The sequence below is a fragment of the Solanum lycopersicum genome, chromosome 12 (genome assembly GCF_036512215.1).
Source record: "Solanum lycopersicum chromosome 12, SLM_r2.1".
Lineage (NCBI taxonomy): Eukaryota > Viridiplantae > Streptophyta > Magnoliopsida > Solanales > Solanaceae > Solanum > Solanum lycopersicum.
Window position 1 is genome coordinate 60,568,670 of NC_090811.1, and position 26,384 is coordinate 60,595,053.

General features: G+C 34.7%; 1 protein-coding gene across 1 annotated transcript; it reads left to right on the forward strand.

Annotated features, from left to right (window-relative positions):
- Window positions 1–10,353: 10,353 nt before the first annotated feature.
- Window positions 10,354–23,783, forward strand: LOC101264707 (dihydroxy-acid dehydratase-like). The gene is made up of 14 exons (NM_001324484.1): window positions 10,354–11,042; window positions 12,524–12,595; window positions 14,455–14,502; window positions 20,079–20,233; window positions 20,315–20,509; window positions 20,582–20,693; window positions 20,797–20,866; window positions 20,952–21,010; window positions 21,138–21,261; window positions 21,361–21,431; window positions 21,933–22,034; window positions 22,225–22,305; window positions 23,103–23,261; window positions 23,340–23,783. Exons 1-14 carry the CDS (start codon window positions 10,494–10,496, stop codon window positions 23,388–23,390), a joined length of 1,848 nt encoding a protein of 615 aa, NP_001311413.1. The 5' UTR covers window positions 10,354–10,493; the 3' UTR covers window positions 23,391–23,783.
- Window positions 23,784–26,384: the final 2,601 nt, after the last annotated feature.

Genomic DNA, 26,384 nt, shown 5'->3' on the forward strand with positions numbered 1-26,384 from the left:
AAAATGGTGGTCTGAACCTTGAAATTTCAGATTTGGTCGTGTATACACTTTTCTAGTGTTGTTTCAACATTTTCGTCATTGAAGCAACGTCTTATGATCATTAATGTCTTCAATTTTTCTAAACCGATCTATTCGAATCTATAAACATAGATATATACCTGAAAATGATGGTCTACACCTTGAAATCTCAAATCTGGCCGTGTATACACTTTTCTAATATTGCTCCGACATTTTTATCATTAAAGCAACATCTTAGGATCATTACTGTCCTCGTTTCCTCCAACATAGATACGACCTATTCGAATCTATTGACACTAGATTTATACTTGAAAATATTAGTCTACACCTTGAAAATTTAAATCTGACTATGTATACACCTTTCTAGCATTGCTCTGACATTTTCATCTCGTTTCCTCCAACATACACTCAATTTATATGAATCTATATTATCGGCACACTCATTAATGTCAGTCAATTTTTTTTTATGGTCGTATGTATGTGTGTTCGTTGTTATTACAATTAGGCATTGTTACATGCCAGAATTGCAACTCCGATAAACTTAACCATTTCGTGTTTCACTTTTCAATGAGCTTCATGTCTTAGACGATTTCATATTTCGTATTTTTATATATTTTGGTATGTACTTCATTTGATTTATTTGTTCTAATGTATCATAAATAGTGGTGGAGCTCCTTAGGGTGTAACAATAAAAAAGATGGCTATTTATAAAATATCATTTCTAGCTACATTCAATTTTTTCATATAAAATTCAAACCTTATAAAAGAAACAAAAAAAATAGTAATGAATATAAAAATGAGGTGATCAATAATATTTCTATGATATGACATTAATTTTTTTGACGTAGATATGATGTATCACTCGTGTTAGAGCAAGTGAAGAACAACATTGACTAAGTGGATTGAAATTCTTATTTCGAACTGTCACGATTCAACCCATTGAGTTGCGCGGACACATACTCTAACATTTAGATAGGAGAATTCTTACCCCCAAGTGGACATTAAATGTGGAAGTGAAAAACAAAAGTTAACACCCTATTTAAATGTTGAAATGCTCAACCTTGATAAAAATAAAATATTTTTGTGAGAAAATACGCAACTTTTTTAAAATTAATAGACACAACTTTCACCATGAAGGAAGAGGAGTAGAAGATACCGGAGATCATTTTCATCTAACAAGCATCATAGACCCTACAATCAAACTATACCATGTTACAAACAACACAAAAACATGCAATACGACAATCATCAGCTCCAAACTATTGCCACACGTTTTTAGTATCCTAATCTAACCATCATGACCATAACTCCTAATTTAGTTCTTCCGGCGTCATTTTCACTGCCGCACCACTTATTTTATCAAACTCAGAGTCCCTTCACTAGCCTTATTAACCTAGCTTCCTACTAAATTACGTTGACTCACTCTCTCTTATTTGATATGTTTCAAACCCCTTTTAACAACAATAAACAATCCTAACAAATAATCTATGCAACAAACCTCCAATTATCAGCTTGACCTGATGACTACAACATAGTAAAATAGATAATATATATGTATAATTTCCACCAGAAACATAACTCTGACTTCCCATACTCGCCCAGATTTACATTTACATGAATTTGTTCTATAATGTTACGGTCCAATATAACTAATCCATTACACCTTTCAAATAACCCAAACCACTAAGGATCATAAGACACCTATTACAATGTTTTAACATACAATTTTGATCTAAACAAGAAATCACCCTAATATCTAGACACAAATTTCAGTCAGTCAAAGACCAACATATAACAATTACATTATGAAGAAATAAACATGAATCATTCATGAAATCAACATACAAGAGAACAATTAAACACTACAAGGCGTGGTACCCGAGTCAATTATGTAGAAACACATATCAAGTAACGTACTTGAGCCAACTAATAGTAACGCGTATCAAGCGTGATACCCAAGTCAACCAATAGTAATTTGTACCATGTGTGTTCCCAGGCACTTAATTTTACTTATACACCAAGCATTTTACTTGAACGAATCGACTAAATGTATCAAAAGTGGATATGAGTCAAACAAGAGATAACATATATCAGGCTTGATACGCGATCCAACTAAGGGTTACACAAACACAGTCACAATCACAATCACACTTGTAAACTAAATACAAGTAAACAAATACCCTCATTGCATAAGATTATCAACAATCCATCAGTTTACATTCGATTCTTATGGTTTTCAAATATGCATAACACATGTTTCATTATAGAGACAACTAACAAGCATACAACTTAACTTAGACCACATTAATCATCACCAACCTTCAAATAATTTTTGGTTTGGAATCCAATTTTCCACAACTCACTTTCCCAGGATAACATCTAGCAATCATCACAAGGTTAACATTGACTTATAAAGTTTATCATCAACCTAAGACATAAATAACTCCATATTTGAATATTCAAATTTGTGTCCAATGGTCCATGCATACAATCTTCGATAATATACAAGATATGATGTAAGTAAAGACAAATGTAACTACCGAGTGAATAACACAGTCAACCTGAATGTCAGACAACTACTGAAGAACTTTGAACATGAGCTTTTGGCTTCATGGGGCAAATTATGATGGACGTAAATAAAAAAATTGATGGTTTTACCTACCTTGCACTAGAATTTATCCTCTCTTGTCCCAAGCTTGGACCGTATTTTGAAAGGTTTTAGGAGTATTCCTCGTATGTTTTACCACTAAAAAAAAGAGGAAAATTAAAAGAATTTGCATTTACTTGTTTCTACCTCGTTGATTCCACTATAGCGTCTGACATGCCGCCAGAGCAGGATTTCCTAATACAAATAATCTCATCCCAGATCAAATTTTAAATCCTAAAATTTTGTTGCATCACTGCAATTTTAAAATGCCAATATGATCTTTAAAAAATTGGGACTCATCACGAGATCCCTATTGAATAACGACAGATAAGGTTGTCACATGAACGAGTTCAAGTGTCTAGTTGAAATTTTGTGAAGTAGAATGATCTAATTTACAATGTGAGTCAAGTATAAGGGTCGTCATCCTGTCATATTATAATTATTATAATAATATTTTTATATTACAATTTATGTGGAATAAAAATCTCAATATTTTTTATTTCAATATAAATCAACAAAATTATATTTTTTCCTTTTCGGTATCCCCTTAAATCTTTTATTAAAGCATGATTAAATTAGAAATAAACAATTGTTTCATTTTATTTGATGTAACGATATATTTCATCGTTATTCGAACGACACCTCGTGCAAGTTTTAATTTTTCTTGAAAGACATTGTCCAATTAAATTGGGGTGACATGATGAAATTTTAAAATTACAAAGTTATCCGGGTTGACGTCATGATGCCATAGCAAGAATTTTTTGTTATGACACATCGTTATAGCAGTTGCATGGTCACTATAGCGAGACATACAGGTTGAGATCCTAGAAAATATGAATTTTTAAAATTTTACTCCTACTCTTCGTTGATAAAATAGACGAGGATTACTCCAAAAACTATCCTAAGCTATTGAACGGATTCCACCGTAAAGAAGGTAAAACCCCATGAATTTCAAGCCTACATTCGTCAAAATTCTCCCCACGAAGCCATAAGCTCATGTTCAGCAATTGTTTGGCACCCAAATAAATTAGTTTTACCTGAGTAGTTAAACTAGACTTTGTTTACATAACACGTTCTAGATTGTCGAATATTTCATGTATAATCCTTCGGGCATGAAATTTCAAGGGGTGAAATCATACTTGGTTATTGTTGTCAGGATGGTAAGGCACCTAATTAAAAATATTGGCATTTTGAAAGTTGTTGAATGATATTAGATGGTAAGTTGAATATGTACCTATCTGGAGAGATAGTAATATTCATATAATATGTGGTTAGGAAGCTGAAAATGGCTGAATTTGAAATGATAATTGTAACTTTCTTAGCGTTGAAAATCCTCTACTCCATTGTTCTCAGGGTTGAGTGGCGCGAGGAATATTTTTGGAGCAATCCTCGTCTGTTTATTCCTGGAAAGGGAAAATAAAAGACATCGCATAATTAGGGTCTAGTTCGTCGATCCCGCTACAACGTTCATTTAGGTGCTATAGCGGTGTCGCCATAGTAGAAGATTTTTTACTATGACAAGCTGACTTCAGCTTAGATCAATTCAAATCTAAGTAATTTCGTTCTGTGCCCCAATTTTAATTTAACACGAAAATTTAAGACATTTTTGAGACTTCGCATATGAGGTATTGAAATAAGGACGGATCGGATCGTTACTACACTATATTTTCAAATCATGCAGAAATAATATTCATTCGTGAAGTAAGTCAGAAATGTGCTTGATTGGGACCAACAATCTATCCCATTAAAATGTGTAATTTTTCTTTGAAAAAAGATTATTTCAGTTACGAGGTACCGATTTTGTGAAAACGTTCATCTTTAGCCCAATGCAATAAGGCGAGGCGAGGCTCTAGAGTCTGTTCACAGTGTGGCGAGGCAAAATTAAATAGGCGAGGTATGTCGCCAATAAGGTGATAGCGATTACTAGATGAGATAGTGATGAGCATAAATACTAAAAAAATTGAGAAATCGAACCGAATCGAAATAATTTGATTTTTTGGCTCGTGTTATTTTTCAAAAGTTCGTTTCTTTGATTCGATATTGTGTGTAAGGGTCTCAAAACTTTGGTGCATCGAATAATCAAATTTTTATTTTTAAAATAAATAAATATATATATATGGGCATTCTCTTAACTAAAAGCTAAAAAATCAACTAACTATTAAATCATTCTTGGACAAATCACTGTGACAACAAATGTACAATTCAATATTTAACTTCAAATATTAATTTTCAAGAGAAACTCAAATATGTTTCTACCAATGTACATAATCTAAATGAACCATCTTTGTACTTGTTTTTTCCGAGAAATAGTTGGATGCATAATGTTTTGATAAAGAAAAATGTACTCTTTAAGTTAGCACAATAAGTGTTCCACAATGATATACATCGTTCCTTAACATAGTTTAAATTTCTAAGTATCTTATATTTTGTCCTTATTTTATTTTTCAATCACATCAAAAAATTGATTTAAAAACACCGAATTAATCGAATGGAAGTAAAATAATTTGAATGGAACTAAATTAGTTTGATTTAATATATGGTGGACACTTTTCTAAAACCAAAAATCGAATAACCGAATTGAATTGAAGAACCGAAAGCCCACCCCTATGGCGAGGTATGGCTAAAAAAAGGTTTGACTTAATAATATTAGTCAAAATTAAGGTTTTGTGCAAACTTTCATTCACATCGCCAGTCGGGTTTGTTTCTTCTTCTCTTCTTCTGTCGTGAGTCGCATCTGCTACTTCTACTCTTCTCCTTTGTGCAAGTCGAGTCGTTGCCAGGTATGACAACAAGATCTTTTTTTTATTATTTTTTCTCAACCTTTTTTTCTTTTTAAATCAGTTCTCCTCTTCTTTTCTTCTCATCAGTTTCTTATTTCTTCTTCGGTTGATCTATGGTAGTGAACAATACTGAATTGATCTATTTTGTTGCTTTGTTTTTGTTGTTCACTACTTTGTATTTGTTACTATGTTTTTGTTGCTCACTGATGACTGCTCACTACTATGTCTATATTTTTTTAAAAAAATTTAATCCTTTTAATTAATATAGTAATTATTTGTTTGTAAATAGTGAATTCAATGACGTTGGATGCTAGCAAAAAGAGGGACATTGGATGGAATTACGGTCCTCGAAGATCAACAAAAGATTTAGTTAGTTGTATTTTTTGTAGGGTTACTTTTAATGGTGATATTACTCGGCACAAGCAATATTTAGTGGGTGATTACAAAAATGTAAAACGATGTACATCTTGTCCGTCGGAGATTAAATAAGAAATAAGGGCTTATATGACAAATAAAATTGCTAGTAATTTGAAATTTCAAGTGAGACAGCCAGAAGAATATGTTAATATTAATGATGACGATATGGGATGAATATGCTTAAATGATGCCTCCCTCTAAAACTCTAAAGATGTCTTCTAGTGGAGGTACATTATCCACCGTGCGGAACGTGACAAAAGCCCCTATGAATCTCTATTTTCAACAAAAATCACAACAAGAAGGAGACTTTTGGAAAAGGACAGGAATTTGAAACCAAGAAAATTCTAAGATAGTATGCGGTAAGTGCTTTTGCAATATGAACTTACGATGCAGAGTTTCCTTTTAATTGTGTCAATTTAAAAATTATTTGATAAGTTCATTGAGGCAGTAGGACAATACGACCTCTTAATGAAGCCTCCTACATTCCATAAAGTGAGAGTTGCTCACCTAAGAGAAGAGGTGAAGAAAGTGGAAAAAATTGTCGATGAGCATAAAATGTCATTGACAAAATTTGGATGTTCCATTATGTGAAATGATTAAATGATCATCAATATTTTGGTGAATTCTCCAATCGGTAGTAAAATTTCTTGGTTCTCTTGATGCTAATAATGGATCTATCGATTCCACCAAAATGTACAACTTGTTTGAAAGCATTATTGAAAGAACTGAATCGAAAAATGTTATACAAATTGTCACCGATAATGATAGTGAGAATGTTAAAGCGGAAAACATGATGATGTGCATGTACTCACACATTTATTAGGCTCCATGTGCTACTTGTTGCATCAACTTGATATTTGGTGACATATTAAAGATTAATCAATATGCTTTCGGCAATATCACTCTTCAATCATCTAACTTTCTTTATAGTTAATATTTAATACTCATTAGCTACTAATTACTATAATATTATTTTAACAGCTTTTAAGAAGGCTATTAAAATCCATTCTTACATTAGTCAAAGGTCGTTGTTGTTAAATTTGATGAGAAAATTCACCAAGCAAAGAAATTTGGTGAAACCATTCAAGACAAAATTTGCAACGGCCTTCTTAACTATGAGAGCTATGCACATCCAAAAGAAAAACTTGAAAATTTTAGTCCTCTCAACCAAATGGACTTCAAGCAAAGGAAACTTTGGGGAAAGAAGTTGTCAACCTTCTTATTTATGCCCAATTTTGAAATGATGTTGTTCAGGCACTTAAGATTTGTGACCCTTTGACAAAAGTGCTTCGTTTGGTGGACGGATAGAAAAACAACAAATGAACTATATTTATGAAGCAATGGATAGAGCCAAAGAAACTATCACACGGGATATTCGTGGAGTTAAGAAGCAATATGAAAAAATGTTTGAAATTATTGACTCAAGGTGGTTGGTTAGACCAACTTCATCGGCCTCTACATGTTGCAGGCCATATTTTGAACCCATAATTTTTTTATGAAACTCAAGAAGAGAGGGCAATTTACTAGCTAGTAAGTGGGAGGAGTATTATGCATGTGTTGAGAAGATGAACCCTGATATAACAATACAAAAGATTTAATAGCCGCTGAATTTCCTAGGTACAAAATGGCGGATGGACTATTTGTTTTGGTCAGGTATAAAGAACAAAAGACACAAGGTCACCGGGTAAGTGAGTTGATTTAGCTCTTACTTAAATTATTTGACTTACTTATACTCATTAATCTTTAAATTTATTTTATTATAGTTGAATGGCGGTCATTATTTGGTAGTCAAACATCAAATTTGTAAAAATTTGCGATAAAAATATTAAGCCTAACTTATAGCTCATCCGAATGTGAATGAAATTGGAGTCTGTTTTAACGCGTAAGAAATTTTTTTATATCCTAATTTTCATATTATATTATTATTAGTATCTATACACTTATATATATAACTTATTTGACATATTCATTCCATAAAGGGAATATGCTTGCACTATCACGTCTCTTTGATCTAGTATATATCAAGTACAACAGAATATTACAACGTCATTATGATGCTCGTGATAACATTGATCCAATTTCTCGAATATCATTGATGATTCAAATGAATAGTTAGTTGGATGATGAACTAGTACAAGAGTAAGGCGATATTACTTGAGGTAATGTTGATATGGATATTGGAGCTAACGAGAGTATCTAACATCTTAGGGGACTTTCTTCAAGATCAATAACATTTGGCAAGGGCAAATGAGTGCAGACTACGTCTACAAGTTCAACTTTAAGTAGGACTCAAACGCTAATTGAGGAAGAATTCAAGGAGGAAGAAGATGAAAAACAATATAATCATGATGTAAAGGATGTTGATCTTCAAGAGTTGGATAATTTCGAAGAAGAATGAGCTTTAAGATTTCTAGTATTGCTAGTCAATTGTCTTTTGAATTACTGGGTCTTCAAAGTTCTAGACTTTTGTATCTAGTATTCTAGCAAGTAGTATATACTATTAGTTTTTGAATAGAAATATTTGTTAATACATATTATAGCTATTGAGATTTTGGATATTTATATATGTAATTAGATATTTTTAATATTTCGTATTAATAGGTGCCTCAATTCAAAAAGGTGAATGTCTCACCGTGAGAAAAACCATAGTCGACTTTTGTCACCTTTCGCTGTCCAAAACATTGCCAGGTACAAAAATAAATGTTGCATGTGTAGCTTGTTGAAAGGAGAAAGCAATTAAAGGAGACAACTCAGAACTTATTTCACCTAACTTCTTTTTCACACATGATCTTCATCAAAAAGGTAAGAAAGAAGTTCAAATAATAATCTGACAATCTTAGATTATTCATTAAGGAATTGTCAACATCAACATTACGTAGGTGTTGAACGATCTACTCTACACAGGTGTGGGCTTACAGGGCTAGGGCTCATAAACCCTTTCTTTCATTTATCAATAGGGCCCTGCCCTGGTCGGTCACTTTTCTGGGCCGGGATCGATAAGTGGAAGTCATAAAAAAGAAATCTTTCTCTTCGCACCTCAGATCAAGAGTAGAGTTTGAAATATAAGATTGAAGTGCGCCGTTTCCGAGATATCAAGCAACACTTTCATCAGAGAGAGTGAAATACGTGTTGTGCTATTTTCTTTAATCATAATGATTTTGTCCCAATTAGATTTTCCTAGTAAGACTTTTAATAAAGTAGCATTAAAGACGTATGATGAGATGTGTGTACCCTTTTTTCTTCGCTAGACTTTTTTCCGTGAGATTCTTCCTAGTAAGATTTTAACAACACACTTGATCTATAAACATCTAAGCGGGATTGTTATAAATTTATTGAATGAGATTGACCATTTAGTTAATACATGAATTACATACATTCATCTATACAAATTTCCTAGGTTTGAGACCATTTTTGATAATTTTTTTACTAATTTGGGCATAAATATAATGACATTTGAAAGGAATTTTTCGACTTATAAGTAGGATTGTCATTCACTATTGTAAGACATTTGAATATTATGATATCTATATTCTTGTACTCCTTCTGTCCAATTTTATGTGACACTGTTTGGCTTGACACAATATTTAAGATAAAAGAAAGACTTATAAAACTTCTGATTTAAAACAATCCTAAGATATTTGTGTGATTGAAAATCATCTCATTAAAAGTAAAAAGTGTATTCTAAAGTTAATTGTTTCTAATTATACTAAGGTAAACAATCTTTTTGCAACGAACCAAAAAGAAAAAGAGCACTTCATAAAATGAGACGAAGGAAATAATATATTATTCATAGTTTACAACAAAACTTAAAAATTAAATCAAATATTGATAAAAATGTGAAAGTTACAATAAATTCACGTAAAAACAAATTAACTAATCTTACTAAAATTTAAACTACAATTGTAAGACACACTACATAACAAATTCAAACTACTAAAATCCTAAAAACACACTTCATAAAAACAGTTTTTTTTAAAAAAACTTATAACTAATCAACTATAAACATTTCCAATACAAAATCAAAAGATCACATAAAAACATTCAATAATTTTTTTTCTCTTCTTCATTCAACTTCCAAAAATACCATTTTCCTATTGAATTTCATTACACACATTCTGCAAGCTTTCTTCTATTCTTTTAATAATGTCTTTAAAAAATCACTATCTTCTACAATTTTCTTGATATTAAATGTGTCAAATTTCATTTTGATGTCTAAATTATTGTATTAACGTTAAAAAAGATCTCCTCACCTGCGAAAAACTGATGTTACTCGATTTGTGAATATGTTTTCTATTTATAAAAGATAGCCTCATTTTTCTAAATAGCAAAATAAAGCAAGTGAATATCTAGATATTTTAAAGTGAACTATTTAAACATAATTGAAACCACAATACAATACAACATAACACATAAAAAAAACTAATAATAAAATAGAAATCAATATCATAAATCATGTTTCCTATATAATTTTATTATTTCTCTCTATCCTTTGTCTTGAATTCTTACTTGTCTCACTCAAGAGTCCAACTCTACCCACCCTGACAAGTGACAATATCTATTTTTGTCTCAAATCCCCTACAAAACCCTCTGAACAGCTTCTCCGCCGTCACTTACAGTCAATCTCCGCCACTATGCAAGCCCATTTGCTCTCCCCCACCATATACCCCGCCACCACCACCACCAGCCCCCTTTTCCCCAAATGTAGGACCCACTTAAGAAAACCACCCACTCTCACCATCCGAGCTTCCTCAACGGAAACATCGACTCCACCACCACAGACCTCTACCTCAACAGACCCATCTCAGCAACTCAACAAATACAGCAGCCGCATTACTCAACCCAAGTCACAGGGTGGTTCACAGGCGATTCTCTATGGAGTAGGATTAACTGATGAGGATATGAACAAACCCCAAATTGGGATATCCTCTGTTTGGTATGAAGGCAACACTTGTAATATGCATTTGTTAAAGCTTGCTGAAGCTGTTAAAGAAGGGGTTACAGAAGCTGGCATGGTGGGGTTCAGGTTTAATACCATTGGTGTTAGTGATGCTATTTCCATGGGGACTAGAGGCATGTGTTTTAGTTTGCAGTCAAGAGATTTGATTGCTGATAGTATTGAAACTGTCATGTCTGCTCAGTGGTATGATGGGAATATTGCCATTCCTGGTTGTGATAAAAATGTGAGCCTCTTTTAATCTTTTACTGGAAAGAATTTTAGCAGTGATAGAGTAAGGAATTTTACACTATTAGTGTAATGTGACTGTTGTTAATTACCACATTTGCAGGTTATAGATTAATGCTTATTATAAAGAGTTTCATGTGATTGTTTTTTAATCTACCTGATTTGGTTATATTATTTTGGATTTACATATATGGTCTGTTCGTAAATGTAATTCCTTAGTGAATTGTTTCCTTCTAGGTAGTGCTTCCTTGTTGAAAGGTTTTGTGAAAGGTATCTTTTCCTTAAAAAATTGGTGTTCGTGATATTTTGGGAAATTGTGAACCTTTTTCTTAATTGTGAGTTCGAGTATTTGGGTCGAGGGTCTTTTGGAGGTAGGTAAGGTCTGCGTACACTCTACCCTTCCTAGACCCCACCCGTGGGATTACACTAGGTACATTGTTGTTGTTGTTGAGTTACGAGTATTCAATTGTAAATTATTAAAGATGATGACGGGCGACTTATTTCTTATTTGAATAAAAGATGTGAACTTTGCTATTGTTGTGGAGAAAAAGATGCAAGTTTTGCAATTTCATAGATATATTTAATGCATCTGCATTTTACTTTCAACAAATTACTGTCTATCCTTGTACGGCCTTACTCTCTTGTTTAGGTTAAATTTCTTTGAGTAGATAAGATTCTTGGTTGATTTCCGGAATGAATATTGATTTTTGGAACTACAACACTTCCAATTAGAAGTGTATTTAAGTATATCCTTTTAAAGATTTTTGTATAAAAGTTTGTGGATTTGATTTAATTTGAGAAAGCAAAAAAGACATGAATTCCAGATATTAGGTGACTTTCTGCTGTGAAGATTTATTCAGTTATGCAATTACTTCAAAATACCAAATATTTTTATATGACACGTTACATTTTTTTTTTCTTTTCGAAAAGTTGTTCCCATGACCTGCACTGGTTATAACCGGTGGTGGAGCTAGGATCTTCACCGAATAGATTCAAAATATAAATAAGTAAATCACATGAAGAAGCCAAGAGTATTCAACATCTAATTTGATCTTGTATGTATAATGTCATTTTTCGTTCATCTAACTACCCTTACATCTGCTCACAATTATAACATACTCAAATTAAATTGTAATATGTTAAAAAATTTCACATAGAAATTCAAGATTAAATAAATTTTACTTTCTAGCATGTTTACAATTTCCTGCAATTTGCTTCTTTCGTGCTTTTGTGGTGTTCTCTTTCACTAAATTTCTGCCAATGTGTATGCACATGCTATAGTATTGTAGTTCTATTTTTTAGCGGTTAGGGCCGGGTGGTACTGAGTAGTCTTGATGGAGTGAAAAGAATGAGACTCTTCTTGGTAATAGGGCCCAAACCATTGAGCTACCCCCTAATCATCTTCTTCTTTTGTCTAATTCTAGCTGCCTGTCATGCTGTATCTCATCGAAATGATAAATTCTTGTTGTAATATGGCAGATGCCAGGTACAATTATGGCGATGGGAAGACTAAACAGGCCAAGTATCATGATATATGGTGGAACCATTAAGGTGAGATTGGAACACTCACATTTTAATTCTTTTTTGTGCATCTAAAGCCTTTTTTCATGTAAAAATAGATGTTATCTTCTAATTTTGTCTGCTTGGAACCATTCCATCCCTTACAATATTTATTTGGGATTTGTTGAAGTTGAATAACTGTGGGGAATAAACAAAAGGAGAGATAACTAGGATATATACTTGTGGTGGACTGGTGTCTCAAGGAATAATCGGAAAGCAAGTTCGTGGGTATTTGTTTGAGTTTTACTTGATTAAAAACTAGGACAAATATTTCATATACCCAGGATTCCCACAGTTAATAAAAGAAATAGGGAAAAAGAAAGGCATTGGGTTCATCAAAAGAAACACGAAGAAGAGAGCTAGCTCGTTACATTTGGAGTTTGTACCAGGAATATTTCACTTTCAGACAGGAATATGGAAAAAGGAAATTTGGAAGGGACACGGTGTAGTATTTGAAATCTATTTGATGTATCGGGAAAATGTGAGAGTAGAGGGAAGTCCTCAATATGAAAGCCGCCTTTACAAGACATCTGGAGAATCTGTGTTAGTGACATGGTGGCGTATGTGGCTCTTTTGCACCTCCTTTTACCTGATTTTCCTGTATATGCAGCAGATCCTGTTTGGCTTATTTGACGTTTTCATTTGTCTTTCCTGCTAAACTTTGTGATATAGTATTACGACTGGTCAGATTTTTTAGGAACTTGTGTGTTAATTGTAGGAAAGCATATGGTATATCTGTTATGCTTGAGTGAAGGAGTTGTTTACTTAGTCAAAAAAGATATTTCTTCATGATGATTGTGGTCTGCTGTCCGGTGCAAAGCCACAAGACCATGCATCTTTTTCAATCAAATCATGACAAAGTTTCTTCTCTTGCTTGTAATTTTCTTGCGTATCACTAAAAAATTATTTCTTTTAATCCCCCAAGCATTTTTACAAATTATTAATCAGATTGTCTTAATAAGTTAATTATGTAGTTGCTAAATCTTCTTAATCTTTAACAAATAAAGCATGGAAAAAAGTACATGTCAATCTGCTATAAACTTCTTTATCGTTCCATTATTTGTCATTGCAACAAAGAGAACTTTTTTTTGATGCATCAAAAATGCCAATGAAAATGGAGAACTTGTTATGGATGGGATAGGAGACAGAGCAATCCTAATGGTGTAGGACATGTAAAACGGGTGTTGCCACAAATTTATATATTCTTAGCTGTCCTTTTAGGGAAGGAAGTTTGGGAGAGTGGGGGACTTTTAGAGGTTGAGAATTGAAATAAGAGAGAATGACTGTAGAGATAGTTTTTTAGGTTTAACTGCTAGAAGGACAGAATGAATGGTAATGATTAGAGATCACATTAGCTTCTTGCAAGCCTCTAAGTGTCTGCTGTTTCTGCCAATGTACTCCAAGGTACAGCTGATAACAACTAGATATGCCAATTTTAATCATAAGTGTGGCCAGCTTTCTAGAAATAATGCTAATTAAAGGTCAACAACTCAATGGGAAAGACTAGAGATCACATAAGCTGCTTATAAGGTTCTGAATGTCTGCTGTATGCTGTTGCTGCCAATGTTCTCCAAGATACAGCTGATAACTAGAAAATGCCTGTGCATCAATTACTTCATCGCTTAATCATAAGGGTGACCACATTCTCAAAATAATGCTAAATAAAAAGCAACATAAAAGGTTAACAACTCGTAGACTCTATTTTCTTTTTGTTGAGAAAGTTAACAACTCTAGACTCTTACTAACATTATGACAGGTAAAATGATATTTCAAGAGCATTTATTGTATTACATGTTGTTCTGCTTACTTCTGAATTATTTTTGATTCTTTACCTTTTCTCCGATGTACAGCCTGGTCATTTCCAAGGGCACACATTCGATATAGTGTCCGCTTTCCAGGTATGTCTGTTGAATTGTTAGTTTACTGTTTTAATGTCTCGTTACTGCTGTTTTTAGCAGTTCTTCTGTCAGTTTTGCCTTTGAGCACAGTAAGTGCCTGTTTGGCTAATTTGCCAAAATTGCTTATTTTGAGAATCACTTCTGCAAAAAAAACTTTTTAGGGAAGTACTTTTGGAGCTCAACAATTTGTGTCTGGCTAATTCATTTGGTAAGTGTTTTTTTAAGTTTAGATAAACATATTGTGCATTCACCAATTTTTTCAAGAAGTGCTTTGGGTGTCAAATTATGGAAATGACAAGTATCAAGGCACATTTTACAAATAGGATTACTTAGAAACATTTTAAAAAAATATTTTTAGGTAAAGACTTCAAAATATGTGGAAATAAATATTAACTTGTATCTTTTCTAGAGATAGCTTTGTTATTCCAAAGAGAAAAAGGTGAGATAGAGGTAATGGATGATAGAAGGAAGGGAAAAGCAACTCATATTTATATTTTGTGGACTATTCCAAAGTGGGAGAGGAGAAGGATAGCAAAAAAGGAGAGGAAGGAAACTACAGTGTAAACCAAAAATGATAAAAGAACTGTATTTAATTGAAAGGTATGTTAAATCAATGAGAGATAGTTTGGTAAATATGAATTTGTGGTAAGAATATTTGTCTTGATTATTTTTTTCCTTGTGCTTCTTGGGAAAAGCATAAATTTGTAGCTTCTTCTGCTTAAGAGCACCTTTTTATTGGGCTAACACCTAATTTATTTTTTCTGAAAAGGATGCTTTAGCCTCCAAGAAGCTTAGCCATACACACTAAAAATGTCCTTAGTTTAGACTTTTTAGACAAGGTTTGAATAGGCCTTCCGGCACACGGCGAATAATATGCTTGCTTGTGATAAAATTCATATCAATGGACATCGTCTAGAAAAAGTACCACTAAACTAGGAGAAAACTTGTTCTTGTTGAAGTTCTGGTTAACCTATGTAAGTACTTGAGGAACAATGGAGGACCTGTGCTATCAAAGGCGCTCGCCTTAGCACCCTAGGGGAGAGGCGAGGCAAGGCTGTGTCGCCATTCTACTGCGAGGCGAGGGCTATGAAAAAGGGAAGCAGAGATGAAGCAAGAAGAAAGGCGCCACTTTATTTTCTTTAAGAAGTCAAAGATATATCTTTCATATTGAAAATGTAATTTTAGGGTTTTTGTCTCACTTACCTCTTTTCAGTCAACTACGCGATTCTGAGTTCTCCATCATTATCTGCAGATTTCAGTTGCAATGGTTATGTTCATTCTCTGTTCATCCAATTCTTTTCTTCTTCCTTTTTGCTCTTCCTTTCCTGTTTTGGTGACTAGGCACTGGGTGGCAGATTCTTCTTCTTCTTTCTCCTCTGTTTACACCGCTTTCAGGCGACTGCGCACTGCCAATCTGTCCACTTTTTAATTTTTAATTTACTGCCTGATTGGATTTTTTGGATAAGGGTAACATGTATTATAAACAAGAGTAGTACTCCAATAGTGTGCTCCTGAAGGAATTACATCAAAAGTATAAAGGAACAACCAAAACAAAATCTATCACCTATGTCCCTCATAAACTATCTAAAAATAGGGTAAAGTCCTCTGGATCCTTAGGTACAGTATGTATACATCTAGAGTCGTCAAAATGGGCTTAGCCCATGGGGCCAACCAACCCAACCCGTTATTGGGGTAGGGTTGGGATAGGATTCTTCGAGCTCATTTAAACTAGGGCTTATAAGCCCAATCCATATAAGCCCTTGGCCCTTGAGGCTTGATTGGAGCCGAGCCAAGGTCGGCTCATGGGCCAAAACTATTTATTTAAGGGTTGACGTAAACAATCTCATTACTATATGAGCTAATTACATTGATGCACATTATGGTGCAATATTAATGAATCTTACTAGATTTTAGTACGTCTAGATACATGTATCTCAGGATACATGGACTCAAAATTAGGTTAATTTGTTATAGACACACTCTATCCAAGTGGATTTGCATGTGACAAACCCCGCGCCCTCGTCTCCCTCCCATCTCTCTTGCCACTCTCGTATCGCTCGTGTATTTTGGATGCATCATGCGTCACACCAGATACATGTATCTTGCATATCTAGTATCCTAGATACATGCTTGGCCCGCAAGGCTTGGGCCAGGTGGGGCTGGACCAACCCTTTTTGACAACTCTAGATACATCAAAAGTAGAGTTGTCAAAACGTGTCGATCCAGTCTCACCCGGCCCAAGCCTGGTGGGCCAAGGAATTTTTTATGGGCTAGGGCAGGCCATCCCTTCATTTGGAAGGGCCGGTAAATGCTTAACCCAACCCAACCCAACCCTAGAAGGGCCGAGGGCTGGGGCGAGCTAGCCTTTCTTTTTTTTCCTTTTCAAACTTAAAATTTTATAACATCAAGAAAATGAGAAGATTTTCAAATCAAATATGACAAACAATGGTGTTGTTTCAATAAACTAGCAAAAAATCTAGTGTGATTGACATGTATCTTGGATACTAGATACGCGAGATACATGTATCTGGTGTGATGCATCCTAGATACGCGAGCTAGATATGAGAGAGGTGAGCATGATAGGAGGGAGGTGAGGGCGCAAGGTTTGTCTATGTATCCTAGATACATGCGAATCCACTTGAATAAAGTGTATCAAGAAAAAATTAACCTAATTTTGAGTCAATGTATCCCGAGGACATACCATAATTAGGTAAGATTCGTAATATTACAAGTTTACAACATAGCATGCATTAAAGTAATTAGCTCATATACTAGGGAGATTGTTGTAAGTTATCCTTAAATAGATAATTTTGGCCCATGGTCGACCCCAATCAAGCCTCAAGGGCAAAGGACTTATATGGGTTGGGCTTATAAGCCCTAGTTTTAAATGAGCTTGAAAAATTCTATCCCAACCTTACCCCAATAACCGATTAGGTTGGGCCCTCATGGGCGAAGAAGCAGTTCATTTTTAGACTTTGGAGAAGGGGATTCAGTTGTATACTACACAGTACATTAAGTTTTTGCCTATAAACAATAATACCTTATTGATATTGAGATTTTGTTTATTTATATACACAATTAATATTTTTATTTTTGGTAATTATTGGCGCCTCACTTCGAAAAGACTGAGTGCTTCGCCGCTTGCCTTAATGAGGTAGGCCCTTGTTGCCTTTTGTCGCCTTATGCCTTCTAAAGGGAACTTTTGTAGAAACTAGAAAGAGAGCTACTTTCCAAAAGTATGGGATTCTTTGGATGATTTTTTTTCTTTGGTAGGTAAAGCATTTGCACAGAAATGCACTAAGGAGGTACGACAAGTCAGCAAAAGCTTTACTAGATTGCTATCCTTATGAACTATGGAAGGCAATGCAAATTCTTAGCCATTTTAATTTTTTTATTCTAACCTAATCTAAAATAGTTAGACATATATTCTTATAAGATTTCTTACCTTGTGTCATTCCCCTCTAAACACATTCATTTGTCTTCTTTGTATCAAATTCTGGTGGAGGATGTCCTTGATGTTATTTGTTTGTTGATTTTTTTTTTGCCGTGGTTTCCGGGTATCACTTTGCGAACACAACTATCTGTACCCATCGGGTCTCGCTGTTTCAAGGTGGGTTCACCACGATTAGTTCCACGGGGCCTTGGAAACGCGGCCGATTTGTAATGCCTCCAGTGGCCCTGCTGGGGCTCGAATTGTTGATTACAGTAAAATTAATGCCGATGTTTGGTGTGTGTGCGTGCGTGCCTCTATATATGGAGATAAATGATCACATGGAGGGGAATAAAAGAATACGGGGAACGGAAAATGAGGGAGAAGAAAAAATGTGGTGTATAAGATTAGAGGTAAAAGAAGGGAAATGAGGAGTTGGGGAGAAGATAAGTGGGGGTGAAGAAAAAATTGGTCCATGGAAGTTAAAATTATTACATGGAATATAAGGGGGATGAATGACCCTAATAAGAGGACCACCATCGAAGTAGAAATTAGGGACGCATATTAATATGGATTCACCAAAACTGGAGATATTGAAATATAGCATTATTAGAAAAAGGGGGGGGGGGGAGGGGGAGGTGGGTCAAGTATGCCTATATTTCTGTCTTGGAGCTTCATTTGTTGTCATCATTCATACATGCCATTATGTTACTAATGGTATTTGGGTAAAAATGGAGGAAATGGATCAACTTTTGCATCTCTTCTGAGATATTTTGTCTTGGTCAATGGAAATCCATGCAACTTTTCCAGGAGTTCAAGGGGTTTGTTTGGTTTGAGACAAGGGGACCCACTATTACCAATATTCATTTTAATAATGGAAGCATTAAGCAAGATGCTGGATGAAGGTGTCATGGGAGAATTCATAAAGGGTTTCAAAGTCGTGGTTGGGAGCGCTGGGACACTTGGTTTTTCATTTGTTGTTTGTAGATATTACTTTGGTTTTCTTGTGACATAGACAAGACTCAATTGGACTACTTAGGACAAGTCCTCACTTGTTTCACTTGGTGTGGTGGAAGACGGACTTATCTCCTTAAAAATAGTGAGGGCATGGTATTAAAAACTTGAAGGTGTTCAACAAAGCTTTGATGGATTTGGCTGTGGAGGTTTTGGCAGAGGTAGATACTTTTAGGAGAGGGGTCATAGTTAAAAAATACAAAGCAATGGAAGGAGAATCTTAGCTAGTGAATGTTTAACAAGGTGTGTTTTTTCACTTGGCCAACTACTAGAGGGGTGATGGTGAGTCATGACTGTGGAAAATCTTAGCTAATGAATGTTGTTTGTGTTAGTTGGTGTTGTATGTGCAAAGAGGCAGGCGAGGTCATGGATCATCTTTTTCTTCATTGTGGTCTTACTGCGAGATTATGGTGGGATATGTTTAGGTGGTTTGGTACTTCATGGACAATGCCATTTGCCAAGAACTATGAAAGAACTGAGTTTCAGTTGGAAAAAGCAGGAGGAGTAGACGTAGGTCATGGGTATTGGTTCCACTCATGTAAAGGTGGGAAGTGTGGAGAGAGAAATAAGAGAGAGTCAAGTTTTTCTCAATTGAGGAGTCTCCGATTGCTTATTTCTTTGTTGCACCCATAGAGTTACAAGTTGTATAGGAGATTGGGTGGTGTTTGTAGCGAATAATTTCTTTTTTGTAAATTCTCTACCTTTTGGCATATCCCTTGTATATGAGCATATTTTTGGCCTTACTTATGAATGAAAATACGTGTATTTGATTAAAAAAATATAAATTGTTAATGAATACATTATTGAAGCACAATTGATGTCCAGGTGACATTGTGCGGCAACTGTGTATCTTTTTCTTGACAAGTGCCTTTCCTTTATGAATTGTGACAACTTTAATAGATACTCTTGTTTGTAAAAGCAATTTAATGTTGTTCTTGAGAAGCTTCCAGATGTACCACAGTTGTAGTTGTTATTGTTTATATGATATAAGCATGCTGCGTGACTTTACTTTTTTAGTGTGAGAAGGCTAAACTTAAAAAGGAGCTTTTTGTCTAAGACGTTTGAATCACCAATCTTCAATTCTGTTAAAGCTCTGGTGATGGCTTTTTTTCTGCTTTGATTTTACTTGCAGGTGTATGGAGAGTATGTTAGTGGTGCTGTTAGTGATGAACAGAGGATGAATGTAGTTCGTAATTCATGTCCTGGTGCGGGGGCTTGTGGTGGAATGTATACAGCAAATACCATGGCATCTGCTATTGAGGCAATGGGCATGTCACTGCCTTATAGGTAGAAGAATATGATGTAATAGTACTTTGTTTAACAATAATCGTTGCTAATACGTCCTTCACCTCTTTTTCAATACAAAAGCTCTTCCACACCCGCTGAAGACTCACTAAAGTTGGATGAGTGTCGCCTAGCGGGAAAATATCTTATGGAATTATTAAAGATGGACTTGAAACCTCGAGATATCATCACAAAAAAGTCCCTTCGAAATGCAATGGTAGTTGTCATGGCACTTGGTGGATCTACCAATGCCGTACTACATTTAATTGCTATTGCAAGGTGAGCAAATTTTCCGCACCGTTCCCTATACTTTTGGATTGAGTATGTGAGTCATGATTATTATCTCCACAGGTCTGTTGGTTTGGAATTAACTCTAGATGACTTCCAAAAGGTTAGCGATGAGGTTCCTTTCCTTGCAGATCTGAAGCCTAGTGGAAAATATGTTATGGAGGATGTGCACAAGGTTTATTCAATATTACATTTACCAATTCATTTTTAGTTTTGGTTACATGGGCATTCACTGCTGTTGATTTTGTTCTTATCAATTGACGAGCTTAATTATTTAGATTGGAGGTACACCCGCAGTCATTCGCCACCTGTTGGAGCTTGGGTATATGGATGGGGACTGTATGACTGGTATGTACTTTGATGATTAGGAGATTTTCTTGTACTGGTTATCAAATAATAGGTGGCACTTATTCCACTTGCTTTTGATTTGCAGTCACAGGAAAGACTCTGGCTGAAAATGCAAAGCTATTTCCTTCTTTAGCTGAAGGTCAGGTAGGTCTTTTTACCAATGTGGCTTCTTCCCATGTGCTGCAGTAATTTTGTCATAGGTCTTCTGCTCCTGAGTGAATTTGGAATGCAAAGCTACAGATAATTTTGTCCTTCTTTCTTTTTCTTCTAGCAAATTATAAGACCACTATCAAACCCCATCAAAGAAACAGGCCACATCCAGATATTGTATGGGAATCTTGCACCAGAGGGGAGCGTGGCAAAGATCACTGGAAAAGAAGGGCTATACTTTTCTGGTACATTGTCTTTCTTCAATATTAAATTTTTGGTGTCTGTGGACACTGTTTATATGCTTCTTGAAAATATATACTTACTTAGGGGAACTTGTTCATCAGGCCCCGCCTTAGTGTTTGAAGGAGAGGAGGCTATGCTTGCAGCTATCTCAGAAGATCCTTTAAGTTTTAAGGCAAGCCAGTTAATCCTTTTTCCATCTTTTTTCATTTACTTCGACCTGATAAACTAGGGAATGGGTCGAGAAGACTATATGTAATTAGGTGTTTGACAAGGCCTCAAAGAAGAAGAGATGGAATCCCATCTTTGTTTATTTGTCTTCTTGTATCTCTCTGCAGTAATTTTGTTTTTAATCAATTTGGATGAGTTGCTGTAATTAAACACATCTTTTTGGGACTTCAGATAGGTAAAGTAGATACTTTTCAAAGTGTCACGCTACTGAGAGTTACTTCTGCTGATTTCTTCAGTTTCAGCTCGTATTTGATCTCGTAGACATCGCTTGGATTTGCCTAGCAGCAAAGTATCTTTTAAGCATGGATTTATTCCAAGTTCTCTCGTCAGTTATTAGTGATAGTCATTTTCTTTATCTGAATAGTAACTGGCTGCAATTGTTTGGGCAGTTCCCATGTGTTGGGTATTAGGTATCTAGACATCTTATCTGTGTACAATATTTCAGGGAAAAGTTGTAGTCATTAGAGGAGAGGGACCTAAGGGAGGACCAGGTATGGCTGAAATGCTGACACCCACAAGTGCAATTATGGGTGCAGGTCTTGGGAAGGTACGTAATGGGAGATCTCTCTCTTCCTTGTCTATTGTATTTTTGTTATAGTCAAAATTGATAATTAACATGTATCTCTTATTGTATCTCTATTAGTATGTCATTTTGACTTTATTTCATGACCTTAACTTGTGCCCTTTGGTGTACTCTGCCTTGCTGAATGTTTATTTGATTCTGTTTTGAACAATAGGATGTTGCTTTACTTACTGATGGAAGATTTTCTGGAGGTTCTCATGGATACGTTGTGGGGCATATATGTCCTGAAGCACAGGTGCATTAACTTTTGTTTCTGAATTTGTTCCTTCCCTCCATTTATATTGGTTTCTCTATGTTGTCTGGTTGACCATTATAGCTTGTAGTTTGCAGCCTTCAGGAACTTGTGAGCCACCTTACTATTCTCGATATGTGAATAATTTCTCTAAAATGGGTTAAATGGATCCAACCCTTGATTAGGCGCACATTACATGTTAGAACCCTGCTGTAGACAAAAGCATGGCATTAACTTTTAAGTGGAAGAGGGCAGGAAGGTTTTTTATTTTTTGAGGGTGGGTGGGTATTATCCAACAAGTATCGACCGTTTCACCATTGGAACTTTCTTGTTGTAAAACAAAAAATAATAGAAGATGCCAGATGCTATGAGCATTCCGCTAATGCATTTATTGTTTAACCACGATAGAAGCACGTTGCATAATGCAGTTAAGAGTTTTACTTGTAAAAGTGCCAGTGGAAAGTTGCCAAATTTTCTTCACTAATGTTCCCATTTTTAGTTAGCCAGATTTTTCCTGGTTTGTTTTCTCATGTGCACCCCCTCTTCCCCACCACCACCACACACACACACACCTCGTTTGATACTTTGAGTGTGCTCATGCAGACATGACTTGTCTAATTTATCAAGTGTTAATAATGTATTTTGTTGTATGAAAAATGTGTTGTTGATGCAACTATGGATCTCCGTGGAGTCGTGGTGATAACAGTTTTAGAACATAAACATGCGTTGTAACATAAGAGGAATCTTTTACAATCTTGTTTTATTGTCATTGAGAATCCCACGTTTCAAACTTTTACCAGGAAGGAGGTCCAATTGGTCTTGTTCAAAATGGAGACATAATAACAATAGACATTCAGAAAAAGAAAATGGATGTTCAGTTATCAGACGAGGTGTTGGAACAGCGTAGAAAGAATTGGACACCCCCTGCATATAAGGCTGACCGAGGGGTTCTCTACAAGGTACAGGAATACTTGACAATGATGAGTTATTGAATGCAAACATCGTAATGTCTGACATAATTATTATATTTCATGCAGTATATAAAAAATGTGCAATCCGCTTCCAAGGGATGTGTTACCGATGAATAGAGAAGAAGCATATTTACCAAAACCAAAGAGTGAACCTGGGAAAGCCTGATGTTGCTTGCAACTGCAATTGGGGCATCTGCACGGCTCGTAGCCCTTTTATTATAGAGGTATCACATTTATGTTTTCAGGTGTAACTTTATATATTTTGTTTCTTTGAAAGTTGAGAGCTATGTTTTTCTTTTCCCATTTCCCCATTTTTCCTGCTCTGTATTTCTGGCACTCCCAGCTTGTTGATCTGTAGTGATTAAAATTGTACAATGCTTGGTGAAATAATATTTGGTAGTAGAGCAATCACTTCTACTTTGGAAATTCCCAAAAGTTTGTAATAATCTCTGAGATTGGTCACTGGCTTGGAGGTTTTCCAGACTTGCTCCAAGTTTATTGATCAAGTTTCTCAGTATTCATTCCAAGTTCATTCATTAATCTCTTTTTCGTTATACTGATTATTACGTTACATCATACCTAACCACCAATGGGGGATTATGAATGATGAAACTTCATTGTTGATTGAAATCATTGTAAACTAGTCCAATTTCGTAAGCAAATTTCTCAAAGAAATGTGTTGCAAATCAGTGGCGTGATTTGTTGTTGATGTAGCATTAATGATGATACATAGACCTGCAGATCGAGCGTCTTTAGATAATAAATTCTGGTTTCCAGTTTTTTGCGCATCACAGGTCCTCTTTCACAACCCCCATTTTAGTTCCATGTTTACATTGCATGTCCAAATACAAGAACAAAAGAGAAAACTGAGCATTTAAGTATGAAAATAATTGCAATTAAAATCAATTTTCTTTGTTTATTTGAAGAAACCTGTAGAGAGGACAAAAGAGATAAAAAAACTCACTATAATAGTTTTTTTTTTTTTGCGCAATAGTTACATGAATCACTATGACTTACTGTAAAGATTAAGCTTTCATGAAATAGGAGGAAAAAAATTTTGAGGAATGAAACACACTTCTTAACAAGCTTAATTAATGTATCTTAATTCAACTCTACTATAACGGAAAAAGACCTTAAAAATAATAGTGGCATAAATAGAAGTTTTGTTTACTAAAGAACCAAATGTAATGAATTCAATCATTTCAACATGTTATGAGTTGTGGACTGAGAGGTTCAAGAGTAGTAATGTCGCATTACAATTGAAATCAATTTCTTTGTTTATTTCTTCTTTTGGTGCCTTGGAATTAAGTGTTGAATTTTAAAAGGTGAATGAAAAATGAAGAGTTGTGACTTTAATAAAAACTTGTGACTTTTATGAAAATGTCACAACCCAAAAATAGACGTGACGACACTCGTCTTATCCCACCTATAAATAAGTTAACCTAAAACTCAACCATTATGATGAAGTGAAGAAATAAACTATAAATAGAAGTCTAATACTTTGATATAATGCGGAAACTCATAATCCGCTTAAATATACTTCAAAACCTATATCAAAATTAAAAGAAAATACAAGTCTCAAATGACATTGTTTCTAGAATAGAACAAAATCATAAATAAGGAGAAAGAAGGTTTGTTGAGATGCAACTATCTCACAAACCTCCACCAAGAAGCCTTAGACAAGAAGAGAAGAGAAAGAGTATCATAAATATCTACGCTAGTAACCTACAAAAACGTAGAAGCAAGAGCTGAGTACCAAATTACACAGTATTCAACAAGTAAATTTCTAAACACAAGCTAAGGAAATAGAATACGACTACTCCTTACACCCTAATCAAACTTTCACAACTACTACTTGCATAAAATCAGACCAATCTAACAGTTCACAATTTACAAAGCACATATCTCAACAATAACACTCTAACAATTTCATATTCTCAATAATAGGCTCAATGTTCATCAATCACATATTTTAATAAAAAGGTACTCACATGATCAACAACACACAAGATCAAGTTCACCAATGATAAAGATGTGCAATGTAATGAAATTCAATATCAAGTATAATGATGCATGTCTGACCTAATGATACACATCCACAGTCTCACAGTCCGGGACCCATGTGGGATATATCTATACATGCATCCGTCGCTGCGTGCGACACGATCCTCAATAATAAATCCATCGCAGAGTGTGATACGTCACTCGATAATAGAATCTGTTGCGGTATGCGACACTTCCTTCCTCTTTTATTTTTTATTCTTCCTCAATTCGCATACCACTTATTACAACTATGTATCAAAACCAATGCAAATGACATGAGGACATGACCATTTACATAACAATACACAATTCACAACAGCACAACCGTGATGCATCACCAACAATGAATCAATAAGCCATTCTCAACACATCACACACCAATAATTAATCACATTGCCTTGTATTACCCCTTTTTTATCATTAGAATTATTCAATATGAACAAGTCAACCTATCACCGAGCTCCATTACTCTCCAACACACATCACAAGAAAATGCACGATTTTATACACTTAATAGGGGTTGAAAAATCTTCTTGCCTCAAACAATCGAACAATTACTCCGGTACTTGAGTCTTTCCCTTTCATAAAGCTTCAAAGTACTTCCAATCTATCAAATATATAATTCTCAATAATGACACCTATATTACTATATTTAGTTTCGACTCAAAAATTGGATAAAAAAGTAATTTCGAGCCACTAAATTTGAATTTGAAATTTTCTTTCTGATTATATTTACCCATGATAAAACAGACTTGCATGAAAAAACTTCAGATAAAATGGCTCGTTATTTGATCCCCAAATCAATATTTTATTCTAAGAACTCTAAAGCTATATTTTCTATAAATTATACACGTTTCTACCCTAAAAATCTGTCACGACCCAAATCGGACCGCGACTGGCACCCACACTTACCCTCCTATGTGAGCGAACCGACCAATCTAAACCTTAACGTTTCAATGTAATATCAACATAAAGAAATGCGGAAGACTTAAACTCATTAATAAAAACCAATTCAATAACTATTATTATCCCCAAAATCTGGAAGTCATCATCACAAGAACATCTATG